General features: G+C 57.4%; 1 protein-coding gene across 21 annotated transcripts in view; it reads left to right on the top strand.

Moving 5' to 3' along the window:
* DYSF (dysferlin) overlaps positions 1–17040 on the top strand; it is a 213819-nt gene that overhangs the window by 115974 nt on the left and 80805 nt on the right. For all 21 annotated transcript variants that reach the window (XM_075556961.1, XM_075556967.1, XM_075556969.1 and 18 more), the window contains 4 exons: positions 5348–5441; positions 6054–6131; positions 14671–14852; positions 16584–16724. In XM_075556961.1, the coding sequence (XP_075413076.1) occupies positions 5348–5441; positions 6054–6131; positions 14671–14852; positions 16584–16724 (495 nt within the window). The remainder of the gene's footprint in view (positions 1–5347; positions 5442–6053; positions 6132–14670; positions 14853–16583; positions 16725–17040) is intronic.

Here is a 17040-nt window from a genome sequence, read left to right as displayed (position 1 = left end):
GTGACCGGGAGCTGATAATGTGCGTGTCTCTAGGTGGTTTTGTTCTTGCCACCAATGGGTGCTTTTGGGTAGTGTTGGATGCTAACCACAAGATTGGTGGTTCAAACTCACCAGCCACTCATTGGGAATCAAGACAAGGCTGTTAGCTCCCGTGAGGATGGATAGCCTCTGAAACTCTCTCAGAGCTGGGTGTACAGCAAGCACCCATCTAAAGGGGTGGAGACGGATAAGTGGGTGAGCATCGATCGAGCCAGGCGCATCCTGGGCTCATTCAAGGGGCTGTGGGGGCACTTGGACAGAGACTCTGACTCACTCTGGGTGATTTATTAAGATAGTTTAGCTGAGGGGATGCTTGAGCCACAGAACGAGCGGGACAGAGAGGACCCTGTCCCCAGGATGTTTCAGCTGGTTTGAGTGGAGACCAGCACAGAGCAGGGTGCTTGGAAGGCTCAGCCCAGAAGACCCTGCTGGGCCAGGGGGTGGTGTTGGGGAGAGCTCAGTCCTCTCTGGGAGGGGCAGTGGGCGAAGAGGAGAAGCCTTGGCTGGCTGGGCAGGAGTGTGAAGCAGGGTGGCAGTGGGGTTGGTGCTCCAGCTAGGAGAGCCTGAGCTTTGTGGGTGTCTGTCACCCTGCAGGTATGTGTGTTCTTCCCAGCCACCCCCAGGGTTGCCGTGAGCTAAGGGAGAGCATGGGAGGACAGAAGGGGCAGAGGGCACACTGTGTGGCTCCCTCCTCCTCAGGCAGGGCAGATGGAGACGCCTGGGCTGGGTGAGGGGTCAGTCTCAGAACAGGGACTGAGTTTGCTGTGGCCTGGAGATAACTGGTCCTGGCCTTCAAGCAAGTCTCGAGGAGGGCGCCCCTTTTTCTCATCTCGGATGGGAGGGCTTATCCTTGGACCATAGCCAAAGCCAACCACTGCCACTGAGGTGGTTCCCACTCATGGCGGCTTGGGGGAGGGAGTGGGACTGCCCTGGGGCTGCCGGGCCTGTCGCTCTCTGCAGAGGGTCACTGCCTCTTCTCTCTCCGGGGGACTGGCTGGTGGGTTTCTGTTAGCCATTCCCACAGCGGGCAGCATTCCCCTTTGTCCTAGGACAGAGCCCCGGACAGAGGTCGTGTGGTGTGTGTGTGTGTGTGTGTGTGTGTGTGTGTGTGTGGTGTTGCCAGGAGGGTGTCTGCTGGAAATGAACCTGTGAGCAGAAAGGGCCCTCAGGCACCCCGAAGAGGGAACTTGGGTTGCTGGGAGCGGTGGGGAGCAGTTGCTGTTTTCTGGTACATGTGCCGTGGGGCTGAAGGATGGGGGGTGCAGCATCCTGGGTGCTCTTGCACCCTATCCCCAGCTGAAGCCTGCCCCCACTGTTCAGCAGGGAGGCAGCTCCAAGCAGCTGCACCACGGCAGCCACGCTGTACCATGTGTGGTTGGCCCCGGCTGCCCACCAAGCCCTGTTCTCAGCGTGTGACCTGAGATGTGCTTGTGCTGTCCTGGGGAGCCCGAGACCCCACAGCGCCTCTCCTTCAGGGACCCCGCTGCCTGCTAAACTCAAACTCACTGCCTTCAGTCTTTGCCGACTCCCTCAGCCCGATGGGACAGGGTGGAGCTGTCCCTGCGGGCTTCTCAGACTGCGGCTCTCAGAGCTGCTGGTGGTTTTGAACTGATGACCTTAGCAACCCAATGCTAACCGCTAGGCAACCCGGGCTCCTGTCCAACCCGGGCTCCTGTCCAGGAGCAGGGTAAGAGACACCATGCCCCTGGGGGCTCCCTCGGCTCTGCGTGACAGCCTTGATTCTCCCTCATGTATATGTGTTTGTATAGGTAGAGGCAGATATGTATGCATAGGTATATGTGTATGCATGCATATGTGTATATGTCCATGTGTATGAGTATGCATATGTGTATAAGTATGTACATGTATATGTGTATTGATATGCATAGGTATATGTGTATGCATATGCATGTGTGTATGTATACATATATGTAGATATATATGCCTATGCATATGCTTATGTAAGGCTGCCCTTGCGTAGGTGGTGGCTCCTTCCTGGACTTTCCCAGCTTTCTGGACAGATTTCGAACAGATATGCCATTAGGGACCCCACCCCTAGGACTGGTTATTGATGTTGTAGTTTACAGACCTCCATCCCCTCTTATTTCAGTCGTAAAATCTTTAATAAATGTATAAAACAAAACCCACTGCAGATGCAGAATGACCCTCCAGGACAGGGTTTCCAAGGCTGGGAATCTTCGTGGGAACAGACAGCCCGACTCTCTCCCGTTCAGCGGCGGGTGGGTTTGAAGCACCCCGACCTTTCTGCTCGCAGCTGAGCACTCAACGCTGTGCCACCAGGCTCCTCCCACAGGCGGAGTCGGCTGCGCCCCACGGCCGCTGTGTAGGAGGGAGAAACTGCGTTCTTGTTCGACTCCGCCGGTCCACGAACAAAGCCTTGCCATGCCCACGTCTCGCTCAAGAGCTCAGGCACGCTTGAGCCCGCTGCTGCAGCCACTGTGCCAGTCCATCTCCATGCTGCCCCTCACCCTCGCCTGACATGCCGCACTCCCCACCAGCTGACCCCTCCTGAGGACATGTCCGAGCGGGCCAGACACTGTTCTTTTGTGACTCTTAACGCTTGCATCGGTCGGCTTTTTACAAGACTACCAGCCCTTTCTTCCTTGTCTGTCTTTGTCTGGAAGACCTCCCCAGAGCTGCCCCTCCCAAGTGGCACTTCTGCTTTTTGAAGTATGAGGGACCCGATTTTCCACATCATAGGAGCACGCAGTCCCTGGAGAAGGACCTCATGTCTGCTCTAGGAGAGGGCCACTGCCAGGGAGGAAGGCTCTCGAGGTGGCAGCTTGGCGTAGTGCAGAGGCCCACAGCGGGCTCAGACATCAGAGCAGTCGTGCGGATGGCGCAGGGCGGGCAGTGCTTGGTTCTGTCATCCGCGGCTCGCGATGAGTTGGAACTGACTCAATAGCACCTGACCACAACCAGTAGCATGCAGCCACCAAAGTGTAGCCAACGGACGGAAGGACGGACGGTTGGACCGACGGTCAAGTTTACTGTGCTCCAGGCTGGGGGCTTCATTTCCCCCAGCTGCCACAGCAACTCTGGGATTGGTACAGGCATTATCCTAACTTTGCATGCATTCACACGCACACATATGCATGGACACGCGCATGCAGATTCAGGGAGGTTAAGAAACCTGCCAGAGTCACACAGCCAGTAAACGGAGGCTCCGGGACAGGAGACGGGCCCCTGCCTGAGCTCTGTGCCAGCGGAGGGTCACTGTCCCCTGGCTCTGAAGATGGTGACTTGTGCTGGGAGCCAGGCTCAGCACAGTTGCAGCAGGACTTTGGCGGGTGCCCCGCGAGAGCAGATGCCCACCCCTTTCCGGAGTGTGTGCTTTGCAGGACTAGAGCAAGGACCCAGCTGGCTCAGCTGCTCCCTGAGAGTGTGGCAGAAAGACCTGGTGATCCTCTCCCATAAGAGACAGTGCTACTCTGTCCTGGGGTAGGGTGGTAGTGGGGTGTGTGTGTGTGGTGTTGTTTCTGTGACTCTAAAATGGACGCTGTCCATGACCTCTGACAACAACAGCCTTTAGGATGCATTTCTCTGCTAACCCTGGAGGGAACAGGCTTCAGCTCCATGCTCTCAGGTGGCCGAGGATGGGAAAGGTGGGGGGTCGTTGATGACACTTGGCCAGGGGAGCACTGGGTGGGTTTGCTAGGCAAGTGAGGGTGAGGGCTGTACTGACGAGCAGGGGCTGTCTGAAGCTGGGAAATCCCTAGTGTTGGATCGGGAAGATGGGGTCATCACTGGGGGTCTGGCCGGGACCCTGCAGCTAACGAGAGTCACTGAAAGCTATGAGCCCAGGAGCCCAGAGTGACTGTGGGTGATGGAGATGATCTGCCCGAGGGGTGTGGGCTGGCTCAGAAGTGGGAGGACAGGCAGCCTGAAAGACCTCTTACCAGGGGGCTGGGGGCTTCTTGAGCTCAGCCTTGTGCGTGGGCGTGGTCTGGAGGTGCCATAGGGCCTTGCATTTGGAGGCTGGGGTGGGACTATGTTAAGGAGCCCTGGTAGCAGAATGGTTACACGTTGGGCTGCTAATTGATAGGTCAGCAGTTTGAAACCACCAGCCGCTCTGTGGGAGAAAGATGAGGTTTTCTACTCCAGTTAAGAGTTACCGTCTTGGCCACCCATGCAGGCATCCTGTCCTGTCCTGTCCTACAGAGTTGCTATGCGTCGGAATCCACTTGATGGCAGTGAGTTTGTTGTTTTTGTTGCAGGGGGAACCTGTGTAGTTGTTTACTTGGGGGCCTGTGGACAGGTCAAAACCCCTGAAGGAGCGGCTGCATAAAGCAGGGCAGCCCAGGAGAATGTCCTGCACACTGGGCACTCCGGCCAGGGTTTTCCTCCAGGGGTGTGTGTGCTGGGAAAGAGTCGGGACAAGGGAACAGTGGAGATCACCATGTTACTTAAACTTCCTGTCGTGGACATGGAGCAGGTGCCTGCTGGGGAGAGGCGAGTAAGGGGGAGGACTGTAGACTGGGGAGAAGGGCTCTGGGCACTGCCACCTGAGTCCCACTGTTGGGCCTGGCAGGGAGCAGAGTGGGCAGAATGTTCAAGCCTGAGGTTGGACCTTCAACCCAACACCATGTGGCCTGCCCTTGAAGAGGCCTTGGTTGCTGTTGGGTCCCCTGAGAGCCCCCAGATGGTACAGGACTCCAGGAAGGTGCTGTGGTGTGGCAGGGGTGGTGATGGGAGTGTGGGGGGTGGAGCACCGGGGAGGTGGGCATCTGGTCCAAGGAAGTTGTCTGGTCTTAGTGTCACCAAATGTGGTTTTCGATCAGTCCTTAAGCCCGTTCCTCAGGGATGGGTAGGCTGTTTAGCGATTGGCATGGGGGACAGTGCGACCTGTCCTTGTGTCCGTCCATGGCTCCAGCCTGAGCTCTCTTCACCTTCCGTGCGCAGGGAGCCAGTGAGAGGCAGTGGGTGACACAGGGCAACCCTCCCCGAGCTGATGGTCCAGCTCCCCCCAGCACTGGCCCAGATCCCAAGGGGCAGACAGAGCTACAGCCCCAGAGAATGCTAGACTGAGACCCTCCTATTTATCTTATCCCTAAGGGCAGGGCCCCATTTGATTATCCCCCTTAGGACCCTTCCTCCTTCAAAATCCCATTCTCCAGAGAGGGAGAAGGCCCTTTCGTCCCAGGCCTTTGGTGTATCAGTGTTGGGGATCCTGCAATGAAGCCAGAACCCTGACCTCCCAGCTGAGCGCAGCTGGGGGATGCCGTCTAGATGTCTAGGGGCCCCAGGGACCAGCCTTTCCCCACCTTGACCCACTTTCTGCCTGCAGGGTGGTGTGGTGGATGACAGGAGTGAAGACTCTGCCTCCGTCTCTACCTTGAGCTTCGGTGTGAACAGACCCACCATCTCCTGCATCTTTGACTGTGAGTGACATCTGGGGGTGGGGAAACGGTGTGACCCTCCTTTTCTGTTGGCATGGGGTTGTATGGTCGGTCAGCTGTCTGTGTGTGTGTGGTGGGGTGGACTGGGGGCTGGTGGGCCAGTGGCTCGTGTGGTGCCGCTGTGTGTGTGCATCTGTGCACGTGTGAGATATGCATGGCCCTGTGAGAGTTTACGTGTATATATGGGCATAGGCACGTGTGTGTGTGTGCAACGGTGGATATCCGGTGCGTGTTTTAGGGTTCCCTTGTACAGTTCTGCGTGTGCATCTCTGTGTGTGGTGTGCATTTCTGGGTGTGTCTGTCTGAGTAAGTCTGTGTGTGTGCTGTGAGCTTCCCCACGTGCCTTGCATCCTAGACTTGAAATTGGCAGCAGGCTCTGTGCATTCTGGCTGCCCCAGCATCCTTGTGGCCTCTCCCCCTCTTCTGTCCCTGCTCCTCGGTGCCCTCTTGCTCAAGGACACATCAGGTGACACAGCCACGACAGTGTGTCCCCTGACCCTATGAGAGGACCACTCCTGCCCTCACTGGGGACAGATTCCACCTTCCCCTCTTAGGCCTCCCCTCAACCAGGCATTTGTTTCTTCCTTTTTGAAGATGGGAACCGTTACCATCTACGCTGCTACATGTACCAGGCCCGGGACCTGCCCGCTATGGACAAGGATTCTTTTTCTGGTAGGTGGGGGCCAGGGAAAGGGTAGGGAGGGAGAGGGGAAGGGAGGAGAGCCAGGGACTTTGGAATGAAGCCACAGATGGATGAAGACAGAGCAGGGACCCTGGTGTGAGGCACCTCCTCTGTGGGGAGGGACTGCCCAGGGGCCTGTTGTCTTTTCCCGTCCTCCCTCCTCTGCTGATTGTGTCTCCTTCCCTAAAGCCTCTCTGGCTTCTTTCCCTCAGCTCCTCCTTACTAGCTCCCTCCTTCTCTGCTCCTCCTTAGGATGCCCCATTATGGCCTGCCTGGCTCCTCTAGAAGAGAAGTGTAACCAGTGTAGCTTGTGTGTGTGTGTGTGTGTGTGTATCTGTGTAGCGAGATCTCCCCCCAGGAGACAGCTCACAGTTTTAGAGGCGGAGGGTCAGGGGCTAGGCTGGCAGCTTTTCCTGACTCATAGAGCTGCAGGGGCTGAGGAACTGGAGACTGGTAGGTAAGATGGCAGATGGCTGCCCCACAGGCCATGGAAGCTAATGACTTCCGAGATTGGCAGGCAGCATGGCAGGCCACGGGCTGAAGTCCAGAGAACTGGAGGCGGGATGATGGAGAGTCTGAGGCAGGGATTCGGACTGAGCAGAGAGCCCGAGCGCTTTGCCAGAACGTCCATGTATATTGGATGCAGGCCACACCCCAGAGGAAATGCTCTTTCAACGAATTGGCTGCACATAGCAGATCTCACCACGGAGATGATTACATTATATTAGACCTCAGCACAGGAGATGACTACAGCATCACGTAACTGCCAAACCACTGAGAATCGTGGTCCAGTCATTAACACGGAGCCTTCATCGTCAGACTCCTGATATTCCTGGGAGTCCTGTTCGTGTCCTTCTCTCTGGGTGCTGAGGTCCCTCCCCTCCCCCAGATACAGTGAATGGAAAACCGTGATGGTGTGGGAACCTTCCAGGCCCTTAGCAGCACCCCAAACCAATGTCCAGCCAGATCTAAGAACCTTGCCACCGTCCCACTGGGAACTGTCCTCAGAGGCATCTTGGTTTATCATGTTGAGACCGAGCTCCCTGCCACCCAGAAGCAAGCTTCTTGGTGCTTCGATCCTGGTGGCAGCATCCATCGCCTCAGCCTGGAAACGGGCACTGCCCCAGTTCTGTTAATTCTGGCTCCCCCAAACCTCAGATATGTTCTTTCCTGTTCAATACAATGACAGCCGCCTCCCGTTGGCCTTCCCCTCCCGATTCAGACTCCTCTGGCATCTTCTCGCTTCCGTGAGTGACCTCCCATGCTGCCCTTCCCAGAGTGAGTCTTGTGGCACTCTCTCAAACAGAGGCACTGGCAGCTATGCCCTGACCACCCTGACCCTTCAGCATGACCCTGCTGTGCATGGGACCCGCCCCAAGGACCTCACCTGCTCATCTTACCACTTGCTCTGCACCCTGCAGTTCAGCCCCATGATTCCTGTCCACGCTGTCCAGGTTCTCCCATGTGCCTGGCTCTTGCAAACACTGTACCTTTATCTAGAAGGCAGTGCCCCCCACCCCACCCCGATTTCTAATCCAGCCAACTTCTACTCATTCTCAGCACCCACATGCCTACTACCCCTTCTTGAGCCAAGCTGGCTGCTCTTTTGTCCGGCCCCAGCCCGCCCCTCTCTGCTGTCTCTTGCCTGGCCTTTGGCTCACCTACGTTACAGGGCCAAGTTCAGTCTACGCCAGACTCATCCCTCCCATTCCGATGGTGGCTTCTTCCAGGAAGGGACCTTGGCTCATCTCTGAAACTGCAGGGCTTGGTCTCTCAGGAGCTAACGCTTGCTGTTGCAGGCACATCGCCAGCATGATTTCATCAGTTCTAACCCCCCACCTTGTGGAGTTGTTATATCTACATCCCCGTTTCGCAGATGAAGTGCGTGAGCCTCAGGGGAACCCGCGTGCTTGAGGTACCACAGCCTGTGAGTGACCGAGCCGGTGAAGGGAAACCCAGGTCGTCTTGTTCTTTGGTTGAGTGGAGTCAGGTTGTCTCTGAGCAGGACCTGATCGCAAGTGGCTGGCCATGTCCCTAGCCAGCTGCCTGGCCTCCTCCTTAGCTGCCTCCTCATCCCAACATGGGAGACCCCACTGACACCTCTTTCCCAGGATCTGTGGCTCCCCTCTCCTCCACAGTCTTCTCCACCTGTGACTCCCCTCTCCCCCACAGTCTTCTCCACCTGTGACTCCCCTCTCCCCCACAGTCTTCTCCACCTGTGACTCCCCTCTCCCCCACAGTCTTCTCTATCTCTGATGAGCTTTAGGGCCAGGGTCCTGAGAGAGCTGTCTGTGGAGCTGGCACAAAAACCAGTGGGTGGGGCTTAGCAGGCCCGGGCAGATGGCTGCATTGGTACTTTGCTGGGCAAAGCTGTCAGGATACTTTCTGACCACTAGCACTTACTATGGGGCTGGGGGGTTGGGTGAGGGGGGTGTCCAGAATGAATCCCCAGCCTCTCTTCTTCTCCCCCTGCTTCAATGGACTCTGCTGGCTGGAGGACCCTGCAGGGAGGGGACTCCTCCAAAGGGCCAGCTCTCCCTTTTGGGTACGGCAGCAGCCAGGTCCCCCTGGCACTGGCTTGGGGAGACGTCATGCTTTCCACCCTGGCCCCAGCTCCTCCCCCCTATAAACATCCCTTGAGCTTTGAGGGTACTGCCCAGGGCTTCCTCAGAGGCCACTGGCTTCTGAATGAAAGGCCCCATTGAGCAGCTGCTAAAGGAAAACAGCAGCCAACACGGGGAACCTATAAAACCCAGAGTGTTTATTTTCACTCCCAAACCTTAAACCAAAGCAATCCCTCCCCTGGAACTGACCTTGGGGCGGCTGGCGGCCGAAGGCTGTGCACGGCCACCGGCTGGCATTTCTCTGAGGAAACTCAAGTGTGAATCCGGAATGTCTGGGGCCAGGGGAGGGTCTAGCCCAGCGTCTGTCGCTGCTAGCACCTTGCAGCCTGCCAGCGGGGGTGTCTGGAACAGAGAGGGCCCAACTTGGGAAGTGCTCAGTGGCACCAAGCCCCTTGAGAGCCCAGACCCCACAGTGCTCCGGGGGCTGGCCTTAGCCCCGGTGGGCCTTGGGTGTGCTCTCCCTGGGCTGGTCTCTTGACTGGGGGGTGGGGTGGGGCCTTGGGACTGTCCCTGGGCCCAGGGTCTTGTTTGCTCCTCTGCCCCAGAGAAGCGCTGGCCGAGGGTTTGGGGAAACCTGGTGTTGTTGCATTGTGTCACCTACGTAGAAGGGGTACATACAGGCCCTGGTGGAGATGGTGCCATCCCGCCAACACCAGGGCTGGCACGAGGGTATATGCTAGCTTGTCTCTGGACCAGTGGGAAGGTGGGGTGCTTGCATGCTTCTCAGTTCACATGGCCCCTCTAACCATTAGGCCTTACAAAAAACATAGAGTGATGTTTAACTCGCATGACTTCTGAGATTGAGATTGGGGTTTTCTTCCTGAGCCTGCGTTGACTTTGAACCCAGGTAGATATGACTCTAGGGGAATTAGAGATCATGTGTCTTCAAAACCACAATTCACGCCTCCCCCTCCCACCAATTTCAGTCTGGCCTGGGACGCAGTTTGAGCCAACTTGCTGTTTGCTATATACATTGATGTTTTTTAAAGGGAGCTGTCTCCCTCCTGCCCTCCCCTAGTGGAGAATTGTTGTGGTGTGAAGGGGCCACAGGGCTGCACTGCTTACAGAGCTGCCACCCAGGCAGACAGCCTTGTCGTGAGTCCATCTTGACAGATGGGCCTCAGCTTGGAGTGGGGGTGGGGAGCAGAGACTCCTCTTTGAGGGTCTCCAAGGACTACGGGTTCAGTGGTCTTGACCTGGTTGACCAAGCAAATGGAAGCTGGCTAACAGACCAGAGGCCAGGCTAGTAATTTAGCAGGGCCAGAGAGGGGAGATCACGAAGGATCCTCTTCGCTGGCCTTACAGCTCCCCAAAGGGCAAAGTTGTGTGGGCTTCCGGGATCCCACCAGGCCAGAGTGAGGTGTGAGGATCCACGGTTGCCCACGGCTAGGGCTGCTTCTGTGGAGATGGATGTTCAGCCCATCCCCGCCCCTCACCCCCAGGCCCAGACTCTATCCTGGGTGGGTGGTGCTGGAAAATTCTTACTCACTGGCTTCCCCATGTCTGGACTGTGTTCATGACCCTCCCCAGCACTTTTAAACACGGCCTTTTGTTAAGGTTGGCTCGGGCTGGCTCATCTACCTGAGGGGGCTGAGGAGGTGCTTTCCAAAGAGCACTGGAGGCTTGTGAAATGCCCCACTGACAAAGGGTTCCTGAGTGGCAGAAATACTGGGTACTGAGAGATTTACAGTGCTCCATGACAGAGAAGAGGCTCGGGCGGGGCAGGGGCGAAGCTTCTTGGACCTGTGTAAACGCTCATTAGGGTGCCAGAGAATTTGTATCTCCTAGAACACATATTTGGGAAACACACATCTGATTGCATAGCATGGGTCCCGGGGACCCTGTGGGGATCCTCCTCGCCTACCTCTTACCACCTCTCTCCTCCCCTCCTGGGGTGGGGGTGGGGGCTCCTTCTGCTCAGTTGACCACCTATTTGTTTGCTGTTTCCCAAGGACCCCTCTCTTTGTACCCTTGCCTTGCTAAAGGCTTGGGAGACACCCTTTTCTTTGATCTCTGTTGACTGTCTCCTCACTCTGAGGGCTCAGGGTGAGTTTGGGCTTAAGGCATCTTAAGCTGGGTACCCTCCAGCCCACGCACACCACCATTACGTTGTAAATGACCTTGAATCATAACTGTGGTTTGGTTATCATTACCAAACCACTTATCAGGATCCTAAGATCTTGGATCCAGTCTCACCCAGCATCGTATTCCCAGCATATCATATTCGTAGCTTGCCTGTTCCGTGCTAGCCCACCAATCACTGTACCAGTATACTGAGTGGAGGATGTGCTAATACCTCACGCTGTAGTGAACATCTTTATACCCAAATAGTCTCTCGGTGACTTTGATGGTTCCCAGGACTATGGAGAAATGGGCTTAAACATTTTTATGTTTTCCAAGGCTTATTGCTCGCTTGCTTTCCTGAAAGGTGGCTGAATTCCTTCCAGCACTAACGAGTTGTATAGATTTCCTCAGATTCTTGCCAGCACTGGGTTTAATAATTTTAAATGATTTTTCTTGACTTTAGAGGAAAATGATTGCCACACTAGTGATATATTCTACCCTCTCTTAAGGAGCCCAGGTAGGGTAGTGGTTATATATTGGGCTTGCAAACAGCAAGGTCAGCAGTTCAAAACCACCAGCCGCTCCATGGGAGAGGGGTGAGGCTTTCTCCTCCCATACAGAGTTGCTGTCTTGGAAACCCACAGGGGCAGTTCTGTCCAGTTTTGTAGGGTCGCTGAGTTAGAAGCATCACTCGATGACAGTGAACCTGGCTTTGAGGTTATTCACCTCTCTCCTGGGAGGATAGAATGGTCGAAGGAGCATTGGACTTGGGAGTTGTGGGTCTAGTTCAGGTTATACCTGAGCTTGGGCTAGTGACTTGGTCTTCCTGGGACAAGACTGTCTCTTCTGACAAAGGTGAGTGATGGCTTCCCTCCTCTCCCTCATCCCTCCTGTGATTGAGCTGGGGTGGGGGCAGGGGGCAGAGAAGGCAAGTGGAGGACGCTGGGACTGGGTTCCCCTGGTGTTCTGGGTGGGGTGTGCTCTGTGAGTAGGGCCCGGCCGAAACAGGGCTCTGGATCCACAGAGGAATCATCTAAAGGGACTTGGGACTGGCCCTCGCTTTTGTGGCTTGGAGTCCAGTGGAATGATGTGCATGCACAGGTGGTGTATGCCCAAGGTGGTCTGTGCCCTCTAAGGACTCCAACCTGCTTCTGCCTCCACTGCCAGCCCAGAGCCGGCAGGTGTTCCCGGAGGCTTGGTGGGTGAGCTTGGAAGGCAAAATGCTGCCTTTCCCACAGTGGGGACAGCTAGCCTGTCATGGGTGTGCAAACCTAGGCCCCAGTTTTCTCTTCAGACACTCCTAGGGAACCTGTCTCCTGCCCTCCTGCTTTCCTGGAAGAGGGATGTGTCTGTGAATCTGTGAATTTCCTCCATCTGACCACCTTGCTCCAGCCGCCCCCTCTTCCCCCGTTTCTTTTTCTTGGAGGGGCCGAACCCTGTGGGGGAGAGGCCCAACCCAGCACACACAGTAGCCCAGTGTCTGCGGCCCCAGGCCTCCAGGCCTGCTCTTTACAATGCCTTTGTTGTGTGTTTTTTCCTCCCCTGGGCGGGCCTGTGCGACTGGGTGATTTTAGTTCGAAATCTATGCGCCCCCCCCCATTCCTCCCTCCCCCCGCCCCCTTCCCCTGTGCTGAGCTCATTGCTCGAGCTGAGCTGATGGGGCTGCTGGAAGGGCCCCGGCTGCTCGGGGCCAGCGTGGGGGGTGCTGCCAACACCAATACAGCGCGCACAGCCGCTACAATGTTACAATGTGCAATTGTGATCTTTGTGTAAACGGGTCGGTCTGGGGCCCGCACGCTTATAAAAATAAAGCGTTGGGAAGCGCGGGCGGGGGGCGGGAACAAAAGGGGCTTTTTCACCGGCTCTCTAATATGGTTTTATTTATCGGAACGCGCCCTCTTTTCCTTACTGGAACCGGGGAGAGGTTCTCTGCCGAGCTTGGAGCTGATGGTATCACAGCCAGACAGTTTCATTAAATGCACAGACGCCGCTGGGCCCTGCCAGGGGCAGGAGGGAAAGGGCTTGGGGCCAGGCCTGCCAGGGCCATTGCGGGGAAGGGGGAGCCCCATACCAGGAGGTTTTTCCGCGTTGGGGCTGGGACGCCAGCTGGGAACTTCCCCCCTTACCCTCTTCTGAGCCCAGGATCAGGTCCCAAACCAGTTCCTTCCAGAAAGTCTTCTGTGAGGGACCCAGTGGTATTTCTCTCTGTAGGACAGGCTGCTCTCAGGCTGGTGGCCGCCTCCTGTTGGCCAAAGCCAGCACCATCAGGGCAGTGGGACTCTGTGGGAGAGCACCCCCCCCCTTAAAACCTGCCCCTAGGCTGATGGCTACCATCTTGGACCCTGCTGCCTCCATCCCCTGGTGGGAGTGCCCGCCCGCCCAGGGCCCATTCTAACCTTCCCATTGCTCCTGTGGTCACTCTACCAGTGTAGTGACTGTGATGAGTCACCTGGTCTTCCCTTCCTTTGTGTTGAAGAGCTGTCGCCTGGGTCCCATTCCCAGGATGACACCCAGCTATTGCCTTCAAGGGGCCGGGGGAGTTAGTGCCAGTGCTGGGGCTGAACTAGGGGGCTCTGAGGGGACGAGAACGCCGAGGGCACGGGCCCAGCCTTCACTGAGCTCAGCATCCGGTGTCCAGCCTCTGCCCCCCCAGGGTTTCCTGCCTGCAGTGCCCATAGCACCGGGGTGTTGGGCACTTCCAAGCACAGCGACTAACCGCGTGCTGTCCCCAGGCTGCTGTCCTGATGGGAGAAGTTAGAGAAGTCCCAGCCGGCCATGGGAGCCCCCCCCCTGGGAGCCCCCCCCCCCCCGGGTTTCCGGGTGTGGTCCCAAATCAGGCATTAGTGGCCACAAATAGGTGCCGTTAGGCCCCCTCGAACTCTCAGACTTGCTGAGGCTGAGCCAGCGCTGTGTAGGTCTTGCCGGTCAGTGCCATAGCTGCTTGCGTTTGGGCGTCATGGCTCTAGGGACACCCATGTGCCTCTGGGTTGGCCCGGCCCGAGTGGCTGGGGGTGGCAGGCATGGGGCCGCAGGGAGCTGCCTTCGAGTTCCTCTTACACAGCCCACCACTAAACGCCTCGAGCCCACCGCCTTCGCTTTGGTGCCACACGCTCCTCTAAGCCACTGCTGCCCCCGCCGGACACCTGCGGTAGTCTCCTGACTCCAGCCTGGCCCGGGAGAGCAGCTTCCGTGCCAGCCAGCCTGCGCCCCGGAGCGCGGCTCTCCCTTCTCGCTGGCCTGTGGGTTGAGGTTTCTCGACTTTTCTCCGCCCCTCGTCGGAGGGGCGCAGGCGCGCAGTCACGACATGAATGAATGCCTGTACCGATAACACAGGGACTCACTTCCCCTCCGCGGAGACCTGGCCTCGAGCAGCCAGCTCAGCAAAGGGACACAAGAGGGAAGGCCTTTGCACCCAGACTCCATGGGGGGTCATGGATTGGCTGGCACTGTCCTTCCTGGTCCCTCTCTGCTGCGTCATTGAGTCTCCCGATTGGTCGTTGTCTAGTCCTTGTCCAGCTCCCACAGATCCTTATGGCTTGGTCTCGGCTCCCACAGATCCCTACGCCATTGTCTCATTCCAGATCCCTACGCCATTGTCTCATTCCAGATCCCTACGCCATTGTCTCATTCCAGATCCCTACGCCATTGTCTCATTCCAGATCCCTACGCCATTGTCTCATTCCAGATCCCTACGCCATTGTCTCATTCCAGATCCCTACTCCATTGTCTCATTCCAGATCCCTACGCCATTGTCTCATTCCAGATCCCTACTCCATTGTCTCATTCCAGATCCCTACTCCATTGTCTCATTCCAGATCCCTACGCCATTGTCTCATTCCAGATCCCTACGCCATTGTCTCGTTCCTGCACCAGAGTCAGATGACGGTGGTGGTGAAGAACACCCTGAACCCCACCTGGGACCAGACACTCATCTTTTATGAGGTGGAGATCTTTGGGGAGCCCACCAGCATTGCTGAGCAGCCCCCCAACATCGTGGTGGAGCTATACGACCACGACACCTACGTGAGTCTGCTCACCCCCCCTATCCCCCTCTCGGCCTCCTCACTGCCCTCCTCCGTGGCCCAGGGAGAGGCCGAGAGAAATGGGCCTTTGTGGTCTCCTGGTCCCCATCCAGATGGTCATCCCGAGCCCTGGACTGATGGCTGCGCCTTGCCTCCCCACCCTGCAACAGGGTACTGAAACTCTCCTTTAGCCTAATTACAAATGGATTGCTGGCCTGTGCGCGGTGCCCCTGGCAGACATAGCTAACCAAGCGTGGCCCAGAGAAGGGGCAGATGTAGAGAGGAGCCTTGGCTGGCCGTCAGGAGGCCTGGGGCTCCCTCTGCCTCTTGCTCTTAGGATACCGGGCCAGTCCCTCTCCCCAGCAGAGTGGTGGGACCCACAGCATCCATTCAGTGCTTGCCTGACTGGGCTGAGAGACTCCTGGCCTGAGGTGAAGGTCCCAAACTGGGTGTCAGGAGTTACCCCCTTGGCTCCCATGGCTACTGAGCACTAGAAAGGTGGCAGTGCCACCAGGAAGCAGAATTTTAAATGAAATCTGAGTGGCATGACATCACATGGAAACTTAGCCACACGTGGCAAGTGGCTGCTGTATTGGAACAGCAGGCTCTGGGAGGTCCCCAACATGGGCTGGAATGTCAGGAAAGTGCCTGGGGTGGGGGGTGGGGGAGACCCAGGCCTGGAGGAGACGTGGGAGGGGTGTAGCAGGTGGGGCAGTCCATCACTGCTTGCTCGGATGTGTGCAGGAGAGGGGAGGGCAGGCTGGGGAGCAGGAGCAAAGAGCATGCGTTCACAGCAGGTGGTGGGAGGACACTGGCTCAGGGGGCATGTGGCTGAGACGACCTGGCCTGCCGGGGGGTGGGGGTACGTAGTGAGTTAGAGGCAGGGATTGGAAGCTGTTTTCTAGAAGGAGTTGCCGTGATGGGTCTCAGATGTTCTGGAAGGGTGGCGGCCCGAGGATGGGCAGGCTTGTGGGTGGTGGCGGGGATGCTGTGGGCAGAGAAGCGCTGTCCTGGGCTCCAGGGGGTTTCTCTGCTGCCCTGATGCTTCAGGTGGGTGAGGAGTGGGGCTGCAGGAGAAGTCAGGGCTGGCGAGCTCAGCCGGGGAGCTGCCTGCTTGGTGCTGTGGTGCTGTTGAGGACAGAGTACCTAGAGGCAATGTCTCTCTTGGTCTGGGAGATGGGTGAGGACCATGCCAGGCTCCATGAGGGGAGACTGCAGGCCAGGGAGAGGAAGCAGAAAGAGGGACAAGTGCAGCGTGGGCGGGGCGCAGCCGGACAGGTGTGGATCAGGCTGAGCTGGAGCTCTGTAAGGGCCTGGCGGGCGGCAGGTATGCGGGCAGTGACCAGCTGGTTGGAGGGGGTGAGACAGAGCAGGTGATGGTAAGAGGCTTTGAGACCTGGGAGAGGACTTTGGGCTCCGTCTTCCCGGCACTGGGGAGCCACTGCAGGTGCTTGAGCGGAAGGATGACCAGATGGCAACAACACATTCCATTGAGTGTGAGCTCCGTCCTCCTTTGGGAGAAGGGCATCGTTATACAAAATGGGGCATGTGGGAATTCTGGGGAATCTGCAAACCTCTTCCCCGCCGAGGGCTTTGGTGGCTGCTGGGAGGCCCGGAGCTGAGTAAATGAGAGCAGGGGCCCCTTGAGCTAAGCAGCCAGGTTACTGGATAGTGGCCATGTCTTCTCCGGGGCTCCCCACAACCTGACGGTTCTTCCTCCCCACTGGCCTAGGGGGCAGATGAGTTTCTGGGACGCTGCATTTGTCAACCGAGTCTGGAGCGGATGCCTCGGCTGGCCTGGTTCCCACTGACCCGGGGCAGCCAGGGTGCGGGCGAGCTGCTGGCCTCCTTTGAGCTCATCCAGAGAGAGAAGGTGAGGCTGGTCCTCCTGGGGGTGGGGTGGGGTGGGGTGGGGTCGGGGAAAGCTGGGAAGGAGGCACAGGGTCAGGGGAAGGCCTCATGGGTGAGAGGAACTGCCTGTGTCCTGTCCTCCGCCACCAGGGGCCTGGGCTTGGTGGGGAGCACTGCAGGGCCCTCTCTGGGAGGCAGGTCTGCTAGGTTTGGCCCTGCCCATCTTTCCTGATGCCCAGGTTAGGGCATGACCTAACATCAGGGCACTAGGGGCATGTGCTTGAAGATCTGAGCCCCACGGTATGGGCTTTAATCTTCACTGGGTTGCTTGATGCTGT

Source organism: Tenrec ecaudatus, chromosome 8 (assembly GCF_050624435.1).
Source record: "Tenrec ecaudatus isolate mTenEca1 chromosome 8, mTenEca1.hap1, whole genome shotgun sequence".
NCBI lineage: Eukaryota > Metazoa > Chordata > Mammalia > Afrosoricida > Tenrecidae > Tenrec > Tenrec ecaudatus.
Note: the sequence above shows the minus strand (reverse complement) of the source record. Positions and strands in the feature narration are given on the sequence as shown.